The sequence below is a fragment of the Aethalodelphis obliquidens genome, unplaced genomic scaffold (genome assembly GCF_003676395.1).
Source record: "Aethalodelphis obliquidens isolate GAN/ISIS:26980383/991018 unplaced genomic scaffold, ASM367639v1 scaffold2, whole genome shotgun sequence".
NCBI classification, from domain to species: domain Eukaryota; kingdom Metazoa; phylum Chordata; class Mammalia; order Artiodactyla; family Delphinidae; genus Aethalodelphis; species Aethalodelphis obliquidens.
Genome location: NW_020837946.1, coordinates 37,295,017 through 37,314,648, shown reverse-complemented (window position 1 = coordinate 37,314,648; position 19,632 = coordinate 37,295,017). Strand labels below are relative to the sequence as shown.

Here is a 19,632-nt window from a genome sequence, read left to right as displayed (position 1 = left end):
TTATAAAAACAATAGGCTCAAATTCTTCCAAGGAGTATTTCTACAATTGCGGTACGCAGGCCTGTCACTGTTGTGGCCTCTCCCATTGCGGAGCACAGGCTACGGATGCGCAGGCTCAGCGGCCATGGCTCATAGGCCCAGCCGCTCCGCGGCATGTGGGATCTTCCCGGACCGCGGCACAAACCCGTGTCCCCTGCATCGGCAGGCGGACTCTCAACCACTGCGCCATCAGGGAAGCCCAACTTTTCTATAATTTTAAGTCACCAAGGTTTTTGGTACACCAGGGAAAATTTGCATAGGAAGAAAAAAGGTTAATGTTTCAACTGTCAATATTTTAATATTAGTCTACTTTAATAAATTTTAGGAAACAATCGTCTCCTATTGATTTAGTAACATTTGTGGATTAATATTTCTATATTATAATACAAATGCACTATAAACAAAAGTAGATAATTTTCCACACAGCAAAATTTGTATAGTAAAGTATGTCTACAAGATTGTATAGTTTTAGAAAACTATAGAATTGGTTTTGGAGTTTCTGTTGCTGAGTGGGGCACCATTTTCTATTGAGTGCCATCAAATCACCTAAAGAAAAATATTTGAGTATAAAATACATGGAACCTTCAACCTTGAAAGATAAAATAGGAAATATAAAACTCTATACAAAAGCCCTGTGTTGCAGTTTTGATTTTGAAGGTTTATTTAATTGAATTTTCTTTGTTTCCCCTCATCTCTAACAAAAGGGGAATTGTGTTTTTTTTTTCTCCCCTTAACTCAAGCTTCCTACAATCCTGCATATCTAAATTAAAAATAAAACATGACAGGGACTTCCCTGGTGGTCCAGTGGTTAAGATTCTGTGCTTCCAATGCAGGGGGCATGGGTTCGATCCCTGGTCCGGGAACTAAGTTCCCACATGCCGCACAGCACGGCCAAAAAATATAAATAAATGAATAAAAATAAAACATGCCAAACTTCATTGATTCTGAGATATACATCTTTTCATATTTCAAAAACTCTGAATCAGTATACATTTACAATTGATGGCAAGTTTTTCTTCTTTCATAGTGATACATAAAATAATGGTGTGTTGTATAATCCATGCTAGCTCAGATTCGATGAAATCTAATTACAGTTGTGTGAGACGTGGGCTTTGGAGTAAGCTAGTTAACCACAGTTCATAGCTCTTAAACTCTTCCCTAGTCCTGAAATCTTAACTCTGTCAGGACCAAAATCTTCCCTAGGATGTATCCCATGTGAAAACCAGAATTATTATAAGCCTTAACAAGACAGATTAAATACAAATAGAAACAAGTCAGTGGTTTTGTTAGCCTTTAGCCTGTGGCACAGCAGAGCAAAGATCTGTATCAGGATAGAAAGGGTAAAGTTCCTCTTAGCAGCATTTCTCCAGACAAGCAAGAGGCAGATTTCTGATTCCAGTTTTATGCTTATATGCACAAAGAAAGGTGTCTATTCACACCACTGTTATGCTTATATTCAGCATATGTGTAATTTTTATATGGTAAAGAATAAGATACCAGTTTCTCTGTACAATTTCTGAATTACCTACTCACAGATTTAAGAAAATGTAGAAAAGTGTATACTCTTAAACTAGAAGAATTAAACTTTAAATCAAGGATGTTTAACATTAATATTCTTTGGAAATTTCTCCTATCCAACTACCACTCTATCCTCTATTGGAATTATTTAGAAGTACAACTTCAATCATTTGTGTTTATATATATATATATAATGTGTGTGTGTATAATATATATATAATCTGCAATTGATTATCTAATATGGCATAGCTATTTCAGCTATTTCTAAAGAAGTGTATCTGGAGAAAGTATTAACATTAGGAGAAGTTTGTTTTAGAAGATTTTGATACTATAATGAGCTCTCTATAAGTAACGTTTACTAACACTTTAGGCTTTGGTATTAGGTCAAAATTATGATTTTAGTCCATGTTTGCAGTACAGTGGCAAGAGCAGTGAAGGAATGCAGTGAAGGGGTGAGGAGATTCGAAAGACTGTGGAGGCTCCTTAAAGTAGACTGTCCTGGTATTGAGTTCCAATATATGGTCTGGGTCAGAAGCAAAAATATGAGTGTGAAATCGCTAACCTCCATCATTTTACTGTAAAGAGTACACTGCAAGCAAGATTCATAGTACCATCATAATAGTTAATCAGTTTGGGTTCTTAGAGGTGTAGTCACATTTCCCTAATATATTTATATATTGAATACACACATGGATCTAACTAGATTACCACTCCTGGCCTGGATCTGATTTAAGGTGCATGAGCACAAAATTCCCAAACTGGAAGAGTAGATCATTAACTGTTTTCATCTCCCCATAAATGTTACATGCCATTAACATAATAAAAATCTTAGTATATGAAGTATCTAGGCAAATTCATAGAGACAGACAGTAGATTAGAAGTTACCAGGGACTGCAGAGAGAAGAATATAAAGTTATTGCTTAATGGGTACAGAGTTTCTATTTGGGGTGATGAGAAAGTTTGGAACTAGATAGTGGTGACATTTGCACAGCAATGTGGATGTAATTAATACCACTTAGCTGTACACTTAAAAATGAAGGATTTTAAGTCATATATATTTTACTACAGTAAATAAAAAGTTTTGACCATGTGTGGTTTATAAGTTGTTCAAAACTAATTCATAGAAATTATAGCTAGTTTAGAATTGTATTTCCTTCACATGAAATAATTAACTAATTCTGTACTTCTGATTGCAAATGTGACATAAATATCCAAAGTTGTTTCTTTTCAGAAGAGAAATCTGGAAAACTTGAAATATGACTGAGAATAACAGAAAAAAATCCAAACAAACTTCTTACTTTAATTGGTTCAGGCTGCATCACAGGTGCAGGCATAGCAATGGCACTTGGAGCATAAACCTGGTGATATGTTGCTTGAACTCCATGATCAGAATAAGGCTATAACAAAACAAAGAAAAAAATATTGTTTTCCATTTATTAATTAAAAATATTTATTCAGCATTACAATTTACTAGGCATTTTGCTACACAATGGAGAAACACATTCTCTATCTTTAATTCACTTATAGACTTATCTGAGACAGACTAGTCAAAATTATCCTAAGTCCTATGACACATATATAGGGATCCATGGGAAAGAAAAGAATTACTTGATGTAGCTTTAGAAAGTTGGGGAGGGGGTCAGGGGAAGTTTTCTAGTGGAGTTTATGCTTGAATTTGAAGAATTAGGGAGAGAAGGTGGGAAAACTATGTGAAAAGGCAGAGAGGCAACTAAGAGCACACCTCATTTGGGAGACCTGTGTGGGTTGTTTGGTACAGCTGGAAGGAAGATTATTCACCGAATGACAGCTGAAAGATGAGGCAGTAGAGTAACAGGCAGGGAACAGATCACGCAAAAGCAGATTTATGGCTTTTCCAGCAGATGGTGGCACCATTCAGTGAAATATGGAATATAAGAAAAGCAAGTTTGATGTTTATGTTATTGTGAGGGGGTTAAAGAGAAGAAGTTAGTTTTGTAACACATAAAAGTTGAGATATTTGTAGGACTTCTAGTAGAGGTATACAGTCAATCAAAAGCTATTGTAGATGTGGCTCTAAAGCAGCACTAATAGAAATAATGTGAACTACATGTTAATTAAAATCAAGACAGTCAAAAGGTACAAACTTCCAGTTATAGGTAAATAAGTACTAGGGCTGTAATGTACAACATGATAAATATAATTAACACTGCTGTACGTTATATAGGAAAGTTATTGAGAGTAAATCCTAAGAGTTCTCATCACACACAAGTTTTTTCCTATTTCTTTAATTTTCTATCTATATGAGATGATGGATGTTCACCAAACTTGTGATAATCATTTCATGATGTATGTGAATCAAATCATTATGCTGTACGTCTTAAACTTACACAGTGCTGTATGTCAATTATATCTCAATAAAACTGAAAGAAAAATTTCCAGTAGCCATGTTAGAAAAGTAAAAAGAAACAAGTAAAATTAATTTCCAGTAATATATTTTATTTAAATAAATATATTAAAAATATACTAAAGTGTATTCAATATAAAATTAGTGATAAATTTTACATTCATTTTTCATACTATGTCATTAAAACTTGGTATGTATTTTGCACTTACAACACATCTCAATTCAGACCAGCCACACATTTCAAGTGCTCAATAGCCTCATGTGGTAATGGCTATTGTTGTACTGGAGAGTGCAGGTCTAAAATTCAGAAGTGAGGCTGGGGCTAGAGAGATGAGTATGGATGATAACATCAGAGTGTGTATGTAGGGTGAAACAATGTAGAATCGAATATGAAATCACGGGGAGCAAAAATTCAGCTTACAAAGGAAAATGAAAGGAGGTAAAAGGATTGCCAGAAGAGAGCAGTATCATGGAAACCAAAGGTAGGAAGAGTTTCAAGGAGTATGTCCAATGTCTCTGACAGGTCAAGAAAGACTGAAAAGAAAGGAAACTATTTGGCAATTAGGGAATCACTGAGGAACTTTATCAAAGGCAGCTTCAGTGGAAAGGTAATGAAGTAGACTTCAGCAGGTGAGGGGAGGATGGGTAGTGAGGCAGTGGAAATACTAGATGTAGAGTAATTTTTCAAGCTTAGCTTTGAAAGGTAGAAGAGAATTAAGGCATTGGTGGGGGTGTGTCAAAGGATAGTAATTATCTCCTACCAGGTGCTAGGCACTATACAAAGAACTTTCTGTATACAACAACTCTAATCTTTGCATCAATCTTGCAAAATAGATTTTCCGGATGTCTTTATGTTATTAATGTGGATATTACAAAACCAACCCTGTGAAGAGTTAAGTGATTACTCAAAGAAACACACTAGTAAGTGGTGAAGCTATGAACCAATGGAGAGAAAATGTCTTAAAATACATGAGAAAAGAAGGATAATAGTGGAATGAGGTCCCTGAGGAAGAGGGAAGTTATAGTATCCAGAGCAAAGAGGCACAAATAACCTTGGAAGAGAAAAGTTACTAAAAAAATATAAGAAGCTAAGGATGGGTTATGAGTCAGGTAAGTTTGTATGTTGGGGACTGGAAGCTGAGTTGGTTTCCACAAAGTAGTTTCTATTTACTTTGCAAAGTAGAAGGCACTATATTCTAAGAGTGAAGGGGGAAATAGCTACTGAAATAAGTGAGAAATAATGTTAATTCATTTTTATATTTTAGGGAATCTAACTATCAAACTCATAAGAACAAACCCTGTGTTTTTTAATTTTAGGGAAAAAACACTTAAAATATAAACCACCCCACCCTATTTATTAAGTTATATATTAGACTTATATCTTCTACCAGAAACAATATTAAAATAAAAATATGCTTATATCATTTTGTATGGAAATATCATAAAATTAATGGTATAAGTTATAAGCTAATAGAAGCAATATTTCCAGAAAAGTCTTATTAGAGTCCACTAAATAGTGAAATATAACCTGGTAAGTTACCTGATGTCAGGAATTAAGAATATGGTTCAGTGCCAAAGTAGATTGTGGCTAAAAACCTAATGTAAAAGCATTCTTACCTCACTGTTCCCCTCCTTGAAAACCAGAAAACAACAAAAAGAACAAAAGATAGATTTTTAAAATGCCATCATCAAGTAAACAAGGAAGTGTCCACGATCCTGAATCACAATGTAGAATGTCTGCCAAATGCTATGCAATTTGGACCAATATAAGGGAGAATTCTGAAGCCTGAGGAAGGTTATAATTTCCCTGAAGGTAAATGTTCTGAAAGGCCTATTCAAAGATTCTTTAGTCTCAAGTGTAGGGGTGTGTCAGGCCAAGGCAGAAGGAGGAAAGATCTTCACAGAGATCCAATTTTACTTAATAGCAGGGGAGGCAGAATTGAAGGAGAAATTAGGTTTTCACTATTTTGTGGTCTACTACCTTGCATTATAGCTGAGGAACATTGCTGGAGGTGAAGCAGGGTGCAAGTGGAAAGTGAAGTAACAATTATTACACTCCCATACAGAAAATCTACAAAAAAAGAGACTTTGCCAGGAGCCAAATGATCTCCAGAATGCTAAAAACTGAGGGAAGAGCATCTCAAGCAGGAGACATAAGCAGACTTGGTGGTAGGCTGTTTAAGATAACAGCATGCTTCTCCTACCCTGTATTTCAAAAAATAGCTGGCATCATTTAAAGACGTGTAAAGATATGAAGGAAAAGGAAGCAACCTAAGACTCTTCTCATCCTCTCCAACTCCCTCAAGGGAAAAGCAAAAAGGGGGAAAAAAAGAAAAAGATGAGAAATCACTCCAGAAAATAGTAGAAAAGTTCAGATAAATATAATTCTTTAGCTCTTAAAGAAATTATAATAACATGATCTCTATAAAGAGCTCCAAAAAGATTTTGAGCCAACAGACAACATTTACAGGCAATGATGTAAGCAAAGCATCAGAGTTTGGGATAAAAAAGATAAAAATAAAATAGAGATGAAATCTTCATTAGTCATAATAAAAAGTAGACTAAACACAATGAAAAATATAGTCATAATTGTCTTGAAAAAGCATATAAAACAACATTAAAAACTACTATGATAAATTACCTCAGAGATGACAGATATGAAAGACAAAAAAGAGATCTAACATATACATAAATGGTGTTCCTGAAGAAGAAGAAACACACTGGCATAAAAATTTTTTTTTCAAAGTTCTAACAGGAAAAAAGAAACAAATAAAAACTAGCCTGAGAATCAAAGGAGCAAACTGTGTCCCAGGAAAAATATTATAAAGACTGATAAATTCCAAGACATATCCTCGTGAAGTGATTTCAAGTTAAGACAGACTTTTCAGGCACGCAGGAAGAAAAAGCAAATTACGTATAAGGGGTAAAGTCAGGCTGGTTTCAAACTTCTTTACAGCTATACTGAACATCAGAAAACAGTAGACTAGAAGTTCTAAGAGAAAAAAGTGTTGTTATGGGTTGAATTGTGTTCTCTTAAAACTTATGTGTTGAAGTCCTAACCCCCAGTATGTCAGAGTATGACCTTATTTGGAGAAAGGGTCTTTACAGAGGTGAGCAAATTAAAGTATGGTCATTAGGGTGGAAACTAATACAGTATGACTGGTATCTTTATAAAAATGGGAAACTTGGACCTAGAAACAGGAAAGATAATGTGAAGACACAGGGAGACAGTGGTCATCTACAAGCCAAGAAGAAAGGCCTGGAATAGAGCCTTCCCTCACAGTCCTCAGATGGAACCAATTCTTCCAACACCTTGATTTTGGACTTCTAGGCTCCAGAACTGTGAGAAAATACATTTCTATTTTTTAAGCCATCCAGTTCATGTACTTTGTTCCAGCAGCCTTAGCAAACTTATACAAGTATGATGCAGCTATTTTATAGCTAGTCTTAATTTCTTTCAGACTTATAGACAACAAACATGTTGAACAAACAAGGATGTACAAACTCAGAGAGTATATAGCACATATAAGCCTTCTTTAACAAAGACTGCTTGCAGATTCAGTCAACCAAGTGATAAATGGAGGGTGAGATGAAGAATGGAGAAATCATAGTAAAAGTATTGATAGTAAACATTAAGATCCAAAATTGTGGAAATTATTGTTCCAGAAAAATTATGTTATAAACCTTAGCAATAATAATAATAATTATAAAGTAATTGTAATAATAATTACAAAAATACACTCAAATTGGGATGTGGGTATTAATAGATACCCAATAGGTACCCAATCTTTCACAACATATTTAAAACATACCATGTACAGTTTCTGGCATATAGATGATGAGGTTATTAGTAATGGTTTGCAAATATAATTTAAACACATGGAAGATAATATTTACAGTTTACAGTTATAAAATAAATTTGATTTACATTTTTGAAGGAAGAATTTTTTAAAGATTATTTTCTTCTTTGACTTCATTTTTATACACTTTTAATTGACAGACTGTTAGTAACAATACAGATTGACAGGCAAACCAGAAGGAGAAGCATTTATCTTACTCTTTCAAGGGGACTGAGTCAGGGAATAGCCTAGTAGAGTGAACAGATTTGAGAAATGGTTCAGCATTAGTTAGTGAAGAAGTCTAAGATGAAGCGTTCTTAGATATAAAAAAGGGGAAGAGATGTGAATAAATCAAAGAAAACATAAGATGTTCAACCTCAATGAGGGTCTTGAATAAATATCTTTAGAAAAGAAAAATAAATAAGTGTTAAGAGGAAGTGGTTATAGATAACTTACTTTGAGACTAACACATACCTCTGGAACTGAAGCTTCCATCAGAGACAGCGGAGGAGGAACATATCCACCATCCTGTGCAATTTCCACTGGTTGATAAATAACCTCAGAAGGTTGCAGGTGTAAGAATGGAGCAGAAGAGGCAGGAGACTAAAACACAAAACCATACTTCTAATTAAAATCGGATTGGTTATTTCAATTAAACCAAATGACTTACCCAACACACAAGAGAAATATTGGTTTCACATTTTCCTAAAGTTGTTTTTCAGGGACAGAACAGAAGTATCTTAGCAACAAACCAGGAACTCTGGGTTGTTATAAATTCCAATTGTGTAGATGTTATTAATAACTTTATCACTTACAAGTACTAAAATTTCTTAGCACTTTAGAACCTTATATATAAATTAAGATAATCATTAAGATCACAATTAAAGGTTGTAATAATATAACCTATAGTATTTAAATTGTCATAAACGTCTATTCTCGGCTTTCCGACTTCCCATGGAAGTGGGACGTATCATTAAACAATCTTTTTGATGGTACACTATTTGTTATCAAAAGTTGGGAGATGGAATACTTATTTAGGAGCATAAATAAAACAAGCAAAATCTGAAGTAAAGCTATAAAAATGCTAAATTTTCTAATAATACTAATAGTAAAAAGAAGTAAATTTTCATTTCAGTTTACATAGCGCTCACTTATTTATAAAATGCTTTCACTTACATGATCTTATTTGACCATCACAAAAATCATGTGAGAAAACTTTCAACAATATAGTATCATTACTTCCACTTTGCAAATGAGGAAGCTGAGAAATAAAGTGATTAAATGAATTGCCAAAGGTATCACAGTTAATAAATACAAGAGGAAGGTCTCAAATCTAGTTCTCCTGACTTAAATATTCAGGCAGTCTTCACAAAAACAAGGAAAAAAATTAATATTTACCTGAGGAACACCCCACTGCCACTGACCTGGTAGACACTGTGCAGGGGCCTAAAATGAAAAAAAAAACAAACACCCACCCACATTATAAACAAGGGTTAAAACTGAATATCAACATGCGATAGTATGAAGCTGGACCCCTACACCTCAAACCATATACAAAAATTAACTCAAAATGGAACAAAGATCTAAATGTAAAAGCTAAAACTATAAAACTCTTATAAGAAAACATAGGTGCAAATCTTTGTGACTTTGAACCAGGTAATTAAAAAAATTATGACCTCAAAAGCACAAGCAACAAAAGAAAAAAAGGATAAACTGGATTTCATCAACCTGAAAAACTTTTGTGCTTCAGAAGACACCATCAAGGAGGTGAAAATAAACCCACAATATTGGAGAAAATATTTACAAATTATAAGAAACTTATAAGATTATAAGAATCTGATAAGAAACTTGTATCTACAATATACAAAGAACCCTTATAACTCAATAGTTAAAGGTAAGTAACCCAATATAAAAACTGGTAAAGGATATGAATAGACATTTTCTCAAAGAAGATATACAAAAATGGCCAATAAGCATATAAAAGATATTCAACATCATTAGCCTTGGGCTGTGGAAATCAAAACTACACTGTGATATCACTTCACATACACAAGGAGGGCTATAATCAAAAAGGTAGATAATAAGTGTTGGCAAGGATGTGGAGAAATTAGAACCCTCATAAACTGCTGGTGGGAGTGTAAAATGGTGCAGCCTTTGGAAAGTATGACACTTCCTTAAAAGGTTAAACACAGAGATACCATATGACTCAGCAATTCTACTCCTAGGTATAAGACCTTAGAGAAATGAAAACGTATGTCCACACAAAAATTTGTACATGAATGTTCATAGCAGCATTATTTGTAAAAGCTGAAAAGTGGAAACAACCCAAATGTCCATCAACGTAAGACGGATACACAAAATGCGGTATATATCCAAATAATGTCCAGAACAGGCAAATCTATAAAGACAGAAAGTATATTACTGGTTGCCTAGGACTGGGAGGAGGGGTAAGGGGAATGCCTACAAATGGGTAAGCTTTTTTTTTTGGTGGTATGGTTGCATAGCTCTGTGAATTTAGTAAAAACCACTCTGTTGTACACTTTGAAACGATAAATTGTATGGTATGTGAATTATATCTAAATAAAGCTGTTATTTAAAAAAAAGAGGGTCAAATTACTTAAGGTACTTATTGTAAGATGAAAATATAGAACATAGACTTATTATTTCTTAAATTAGTTGTATTATTCCTTAATAATAAATGTTTTACTTTTAACTTATTCTCCACATTTAAAAAGGCTTTTTTTAATTATTAAAGTAAAAAAACAGAAAAAAAGAAGATACCATGAATCTACCATCTAAACTGTTAATTTCATGCTGACCACATCAATTTCTAATGGATTACATCACTGTGTTATAATGATGACCAAGATAACGTGAGGTCTATGTTCTGTATACCATATTAAAAAAGGCAGGATAATGTATAATCTCTTAAGAAAATATTTTAATAAAAAATCTGAAATAAAATGACATATATGTAGATTTGTTAGATAAATAAAATCACTATCTACTTATGAAGTAAGAAATACAAAGGAGATAAATACTGATTGAACCAGGCATTATCTGATTTGACTAACAAAAATTTCTGTTTTGCTTGCTAAAGGATGCTGCTTATTTATTATTTTTTTGTAAATTTTTAAAATTTTTATTGGGGTATAGTTGTTTTACAATATTGTGTTAGTTTCTCCTGTACAGTGAAGTGAAGCAGAGTTCCCTGTGCTATACAGCAGGTTCTCACTATTTATCTATTTTATATTGACTAACAAAAATTGATAAAACTATCAATCTCAGAATTTGTAGAAAGAAAGAGCAAGGGAAGATATTATCAGAGTGGCAATTTTTAGGGCAGAATGATGATGAATAAATATATAACTGTAAAGAAATATGTGAAGTGAAATTATTTCTTACATTGCAAAATACTATGTTACAAATTGGTACAAAAATCTTTCCCGAGTATATCTAGGTAATATACTTCCAATTTTATAATTTGTGTCAAGTGGAAAACCAGAGCCAAAGTATAAAATTAAATTGTATCAGAGTTCTATTCAGAATACATCTATGTCATGTATGTATATATGTAATCAATTAATGAAGGAGGAGCTGGTCTCCACAAGGTGCAAGCAGAAAGAAAGCAACTTTAGTCTTTCTCATCCCTGGCACTTTAAAAGCATTGTGTTGAAGCTAGTGGTTACCAGTGGTGAGAGGGACAGGGGGAGGGGCAAAATAAAGGTAGGGGGTTAAAAGGTACTAACTACTATGTATAAAATAAATAAGCTATAAGGATATATTGTACAGTACAGGGAATATAGCCAATATTTTATAATAACTATAAATGGAGTATAATCTATAAAAAATTTGACTCACTATGTTGTACACCTGAAGCTAATATAATATTGTAAATCAACTATATTTCAACAAAAATAAACTGAAAAGGGTAAAACAAACAAACAAATAAAAACCACTGTGTTGAGCTGTTTTTCCTTGCCCCTGGATAAAAATTAGGATAGATCACTGTTTGGTGTGTGGCAGATTGCAAATGCTGACACTCTGGTTAGGTACTTTGTTCCTTTGGTGATCTCCCTGCTGAGACTGCAAATCTAGACCTTGATTCTAGGACTCTACTTCACACAGATATTTTTTTCTCCTGGGGTCACCTTAAAGTTTTTTGGAAAGAGTCTCTTCTGTGAGGTTCGTATCTTGCTCTTGGGAAACATAAACCTTTGCTTGCTGTGAGACGTGCAGCACATTCCTACCGTAGCGCTTCTCTTCTGGCTCTGCCTCCATAGACCACTCCAGCTTCTTCTTCAGGCCTTTTTTTAAGGAGAGGTCACGCCTAAGTGATACTGTCTCACAAATTTCAGGGGACAAATATTAAACTCTCTTAGTCATTCTCTGAAGTCACCTTCACTTGGTTGAGGAGAATGGGAAATGCCATAGCACTCTAACAACTCTCTTGTTAAAAAGCCCTCATTACCAATCTCCCTTTTTAACCTCATCCTTTCACATGCTCCAGATGGGCAATAAGCTAAGGGTCCCAAAACTGGTTTCACAACTTTTGGCTTGTCATGTTAAATGGCCTGGTACTTAATGTTGTCTTTGAGGCCTCTCAAAAGTTTGAATTAGGAATAGTCACACAACATATATACTTTATTTATTTTTAATTTTGGCTGCGTTGGGCCTTTGTTGCTGCACCCGGGTTTTCTCTCGTTGCGGCAAGCGGGGGCTACTCTTCATTGCAGTGCGCGGGCTTCTCATTGCGGTGACTTTTCTGGTTGCAGAGCACAGGCTCTAGGTGTGCAGGCTTCAGTAGTTGCAGCACGCAGGCTCAGTAGTTGTGGTGCATGGGCTCTGGAGCACAGGCTCAGTAGTTGTGGCACTTGGGCTTAGTTGCTATGCGGCATGTGGAATGTTCCCAGACCAGGGATCGAACCCATATCCCCTGAATTGGCAGGCAGATTCTCAACCACTGCACCACCAGGGAAGTCCCTACATATATACTTTAAATAAATGCCATTAAGTTACTTTCATTTTTACTAAGTGAATGAAACACTTTAGATAATTTTATATTTAGCATAGTAACAGAATTTAAAAATAAGTGACCTCCCCAAAACCTAGTCTAACACTAAAAATAATTCCAGTAACCGTAACATTTCATGTGGGTCTATTTTAAAAGTCTAAAATGAAACCCCCCCCCCCCAGAAATAAAGTCTCTTCCACTAGTTCAAAGGTATAAAGGAATGCGATATTATTTGTGAATGCTACAGACAAGAAGTTGGCAAACGTTTTCTGTAAAGGGCCAGAGGGTAAATGTTTTAAGCTTTGCAGGCCGTATATCTCTGTTGCAACTACTCAACTCTGCCACTGCAGCACAAAAGCAGCCACAGACAATATGTAAACAAATATGGCTGTGTTCCAATTACACTTTATCTACAAAACACCAAAATGGTCTGGCATTAGAGTTCACTTACCCTCAGTCTCCCACAAGAATTAATGAAAAGAGTGTTGGTTAACTAAAAGGGGCTGTCATAATATAAACCATAATCTATTACTTATTCTAATATATACTTATTAAACTGACATAATGGTCACAGTAGCATTAAACAAATATCAGCTTGTGGTCAACATCTTTATCTTACTTTGGGAATTATTTCTATGCTAACCAGGGGAGCAAAACTGACCTCATTACATTTGATAAAAGGAAGTAAACAGTCCATCTTCTTGTATGACATTGTTTAGATCCCTCATCAAAAAAGAAGAATGCCACTGTTATCAAGGCTTAACTACCTCTTTTTAATTACGAGAGTATTTGCATGAGAAAGATTAAAATGAAACTTACTCAAAAAAGGACTGAAAGTATCAAAGAAGATCTTCATTGTAATTTAATGTTTACCTGGTAGTGATTTGCAGGTTGCTGATAAACGGGCTGAGCTACCATCACAGTGGAACTAGATATAGAACGTGACTATAAGAGGAAAGAAAAAGAAAAATTATTTTAGGCAAGATTCTTTAAAATAGTTTATAATGAAATTTATCTCACATTGTTACCTAAACCCAGTCAACTTATGGCTTATGATTGGAAATGTCATTTTTCCACCTCTTACTGATATTATTACAACTCCACTTTAAGTCTATTGAAATTATCACAGTATTTCTACTTCCATGTGGTTTCATTTCCATAGTAATGCTAAAACAACCACCAGAAAAGTTGCTTTTAGTCCAAATATTATGAAAATATAGTTCTAAGAGAATGTTTAGAGGAAAAATGGCAGCTGGACTTAAGGTGACACTGCCTATTTCCATTGTGGAGACCAGCAGTAGATAATGTTTACATAGCATTTAGAACTGAATGAATAATCATATCTGATTTTGCCACTAATTTCCCACTATTTATGAATAATCAACATCCTATTCCTTTGTTATACATTCAATTAAAGCAAATACATTATTTATTGAAGAATTTGTTAAATTCTATTTTATCATTTTGATATTTAAATGAGATAGTCATCCAATAAATTTACAGGTGATTTATTACGTCTTAAAAAAGTACATGTAACACTTGATTATTCAAATGGAGTAAACCCCAAAATAGGTTATTTATTTATTTATTATTATTATTTAAAAAATTTATTTTTGGCTGCGTTGGGTCTTCGTTGTTGCACATGGGCTTTCTCTAGTTGAGGCCAGCAGGGGCCACTCTTCACTGCGGTGAGCGGGCTTCTCATTACAGTGGCTTCTCTTTGTTGCGGAGCATGGGCTCTAGGCACGTGGGCCTCAGTAGGTGTGGCACGTGGGGTCAGTAGTTGTGGCGCACGGGCTTAGATACTCCGCGGCATGTGGTATCTTCCCAGACCAGGGCTTGAACCCCTGTCCCCTGCATCGGCAGGCGGATTCTTAACCACTGTGCCACCAGGGAAGTCCCAAAATAGGTTATTTAAAATCAGATCATTAGAAAAACAGGCAAATTGTATTACAATATAGGTAAAATAGGCTTTAATGATAGCAATTAAAATTTAGTTTCTAACATGGGATCTAATTTGCATTGTTTTGTTTTAATGTTCACCCCTTCCCCCAAAACTGAAGAAAAGTATCATAGTTTTGCATAATTTTCAGACTATCATGTGCTAATAAAATTGTACCACAGATTAACATTAGAAAATAATAATGTAATTTATATTAATAGATTAAAGGAGGAAAAAATGATAATCTAAGCAGATGCAGAAATTGCATTGTTAAAATTCAATACCCTTTCATGATAAAAACTCTTAGTAAACAGAATAAAAAGTAACTTCCTTAATTGACTTCGGGCAATAATTCTCAACCAGGTGCGACTCTGCCACCCCCCCCCCCGGAAACATTTGGTAATATTTTGGTTTTCATAAATGTAGGGAGGCTAGGATACTGCTAAAAACCCTGCAATGTACAGCACAGTCTCCCACAAAAAAGAATCAGTTATCTGGCCCAAAATGTCAATAGTGCTGAGGTGGAGAAAACTTGGTTAAGGTTAAGAGTATCAACATATATATGTAGGTTTTGGAAGATACTCATATAAAGCTTAATAGTGAGTTACTGAACTTATTTCTTCTTTTAAGAAGAAGTGTCATATAAATACTGTAGCAGAGACATTGCCAGTCAATAACTTGATGAGAAAAAATGAGAAACAGAAGAGCAGAAAGAAACAGAAGTATTCTGAGTCCTAAATGATTGCCTATATGAGAGTTTGGCAGGGTTACTGATAAAAGATCAACATTTACAAATCAAAAGCATTACTACACACCAGTCACAATCTATTAGGAAGTGTGATTAAAAAAATACACCATTCATAAAAGCAACAAGAACTACAGAGTACCTAAGAATAAATTAAACAAAAGATATGCCAAACTTTTTTTACAGAGAAAGAAAATTTTATTGATGGATGGAAACTCTAAATCATGTTTATGAATGGGAAAATTCAGTATTATGCCTAAATGTCCCAAGTTAATCTATATATTTAATGCAATTCTAACAAAAACTAAGGCTTTTCACAGAGCTGAACAAGCTGAATTATGAAATTTATATTTATAAAAGCAAAGACTTAAGGATAGATGAGGGACTCTTAAAGAACCGAGTAAGACTATGGCCCTATCAGATTTTAAGACTTATTATAAAGCAACAGGAATTAAAACAGAATTGGGCAGGGCAAACAAATACACCAATGGAACATAACAGAGAGCCCAGAAAGAGACTCCACACACAGAAACTCAGCATTTGACAGAGGATTCATTTCAAAACAGTGGAAGAGGATGGATTAGTCAATATGTAAACTGCAGATTTAAAATCTAGATGTGAAAAACAGCAACAGCATAGTATTTTTTTTAAAAAAACACTAAAAGCTGAAACCATAAAACATTAATACATCTATCAACATTAAAACGAAAAACTTGTATATCACAAAAAATACCATAAAGTTAATGGACAAGCCACAAATTAAAACATATTTACAACCCATAGAACTCATATAATGAACTCAAGAAAAAGATAACAATCCCAACAGAAAAAATGGGCAAAACAAATGAAGAGGCAGCTCATAGAAGAAACTGAAATGGCAAATAAATATATGAAAATGTGTTTAATCTTACCACTGACTAGGCAAATGAAAGGTAAAACAAGATACCATTTCATAATAATATTGGCAAAAATACAAAAATCTAGTAAATTAAAGGATTAAAAATCTAGTAAATTAAAGTAAATTATGGAGAAATTGAAGCTCTCATAAACTGTTATCTAACCTTTATACTGGTACACTTTAGAAAGATATCTGGGAACATTTAGTCAAAGATGTGTATAGTCTATAAAGGTGAAATTCTACTTGTACACGTATGTCATTGCCTAGACCAATGTCAGAGAACACAAAAATCTTCCAGTGGTGCATGAGCATGAATAGGTTTAAGAGTATTAATTTTCAGATATTTCATATGGTCTCCTTTCTGATTTGATCTGTCTGTGAATGTATCTGTGTACAATGGATTCTTCTTTTCAAAACTCCCCTTTTACAACACTTTTCCCCTTCACTATGAAAGGCACACTCTCACTCATTCTGGATCTTGTTATAATGCTTTGTTCTGGAATGTAAACATTAACAGAGCATCAAACAAACAGACAATTCAAAAAGGCAATGCCCTTCAGAAACAGGAAAGAGCAAAGCAAAAAGAGTTTGTATAAGAAATATTAAGGGGAAGATGGTACCTTATTTCATATCCAGGGAACAAAATAAATTACAAGATGGTCACAGGGATACATATTAATTCATTTATTTGAACTTAAAAATAGAGTCAGAAAAAAAAATAGAGTCAGAATTTTCTAATAGAGAGTAAGTTTTATTTGATTGGTTAATTTTATTTGGTTGACTAGTTTTGTTAACTGAATTATAGAGCAGGCATTTTCCGTTTTTTTTTCCTTTTTTTTATTGCGAGATATTTGACATACAACATTATCCTAGTTTCAGGTGCATAACATAATGACTATATACATATATAAAGAATGAAATGATAACCACAATGAGTCTAGTTAACATCCATCACTACATGTAGGACATTTTCCAGTCTTAAATGAAATCTATAGCTACAGACTTTTATAAAATATATATCTAAAGCAAACCTACAATATATAATATGTCTAAATTATTTAAAATTATGGTAAATTTTAGATTTCAACTTAAAAATGAGAGTATTCATAATTTTTCAAAAAAATTTTAGAGGCTATATAAGCAAAAAACTTTGAAGATTACTGTCCTAGACAAACTCTCACACAATACATACAAAATCTAGATGTTCAATTTAGTCTGCTTAAAAAAATTTTATACTCTGTTTATTATTTATTTACTGTTATGCAACTTGCAACTTTTCTAAGTGGGGTAATGTATTATAATAAATAATTGTATTTATTATATTTGTATATTCAATATATTATAATCATAAACAATATATTAATTATATTTATAGAATTATATTCATACATATATATTCTTCACTCTCAGACCTACTAAATGTAGATCAGTAGGGGTTGGTTCTGCCCATTTTTTAAAAATATATTTTTGAATTTTATTTTTTTATACAGCACTTTCTTATTAGTCATCAATTTTATACACATCAGTGTATACATGTCAATCCCAATTGCCCAATTCAGCACACCACCATCCCCACCCCCCCGTGGCTTTCCCCCCTTGATGTCCATATGTTTGTTCTGTACATCTGTGTCTCAACTTCTGCCCTGCAAACCGGTTCATCTGTACCATTTTTCTAGGTTCCACATACATGCGTTAATATACAATATTTGTTTTTCTCTTTCTGACTTACTTCACTCTGTATGACAGTCTCTAGATCCATCCACGTCTTAACAAATGACTCAATTTCGTTCCTTTTTATGGCTGAGTAATATTCCATTGTATATATGTACAACATCTTCTTTATCCATTCGTCGGTTGATGGGCATTTAGGTTGCTTCCATGACCTGTCTATTGTAAATAGTGCTGCAAGGAACATTGGGGTGCATGTGTCTTTTTGAATTATGGTTTTCTCTGGGTATATTCCCAGTAGCGGGATTGCTGGATCATTTGGTAATTTTATTTTTAGTTTTTTTAAGGAACCTCCATATTGTTCTCCATAGTGGCCGTATCAATTTACATTCCCACCAACAGTGCAAGAGGGTTCCGTTTTCTCCACACCCTCTCCAGCATTTGTTGTTTCTAGATTTTCTGATGATGCCCATTCTAACTGGTGTGAGGTGATAGATACCTCATTGTACTTTTGACTTGCATTTCTCTAATAATTAGTGATGTTGAGCAGCTTTCATGTGCTTCTTGGCCATCTGTATGTCTTCTTTGGAGAAATGTCTATTTAGGTCTTCTGCCCATTTTTGTTCAGAAAAAAAACAAAACAAAACTCCACACGTGATTCTCTGAACTTGTGGAATATGACCATAGAATGTACCCCAAGAAAGCTCCAAACGGATTAAAGACTTAAGTATAAAGTAAAATGAAATCATGGAATAACTAGCAGAAAGTAAATCTGAGTAGTTATCAGATCCCTAGTGGGGCAAAATTTTAAGTGATGAAGTAAAATGAAAAGATTAATTGATTCAGTTATAAAATTTTTAAACTCAGAAAGAATGAAAAAGATTAAATAATACCGTATAAAATTTATATATAAAATGATGAAGTTTTGATTCTACATTGTCATGCAAATTGACTAGAATAAAAAATAGGACCTTGATGGTTAAATTTTAAAAAATCACAAGCAATTTAAAAAGAGTACATTCAATATCAAAACTGCATTGAAAATACTTCATCTTACTAAATTTTTTTATTGACGTATAGTTGATTTACAATGTTGTGTTAGTTCCAGGTGTACAGCAAAGTGATTCAGTTATGCATATATATATAAATGTTTTTTCTGAATTTTTCCTTTATAGGTTATTACAAAATATTGAGTATATTTTCCTCAATGTAGTCTTGACTGTAGGAAAAAACTTACAATGTCCATCAATAGGGAATATACACTCATACAATGGAATATTATAAAAAATTTAAATAAATGAACTAGATATGCTAGGATCAACATGGTTTAATCTCAAAAACATAATGTTGACTAGGAAAACCAGATTATTTATATAGTGTTTAAAAACCGCCTAAAGCAATACTATGTATCTATTGTTTAACAATCTCTACATTTGTAGTGAAAACATATAAAATGGAAAGAAAAGATACTCTGGTTAACCTCTAAGGAGGAAAAGAGGGTAAGATAATTGGGGCAAGGAGAGTTTACTTGAATTTGTCATATTTTATTCCCCCTATTAAAAGAACTTAAGTAAATATGGTAAAAT

General features: G+C 33.6%; 1 protein-coding gene across 6 annotated transcripts in view; it reads right to left on the bottom strand.

Moving 5' to 3' along the window:
- Positions 1 to 19,632, bottom strand: part of BOLL (boule RNA binding protein) — a 56,484-nt gene that overhangs the window by 22,570 nt on the left and 14,282 nt on the right. For 4 of the 6 annotated variants that reach the window (XM_027114827.1, XM_027114878.1, XM_027114847.1 and 1 more), the window contains 4 exons: positions 13,667 to 13,738; positions 9,178 to 9,225; positions 8,254 to 8,382; positions 2,856 to 2,954 (listed from right to left, as the gene is read on the bottom strand). In XM_027114827.1, the coding sequence (XP_026970628.1) occupies positions 2,856 to 2,954; positions 8,254 to 8,382; positions 9,178 to 9,225; positions 13,667 to 13,738 (348 nt within the window). The remainder of the gene's footprint in view (positions 1 to 2,855; positions 2,955 to 8,253; positions 8,383 to 9,177; positions 9,226 to 13,666; positions 13,739 to 19,632) is intronic. The other 2 variants (XM_027114858.1, XM_027114868.1) reach the window with 2 other exon arrangements.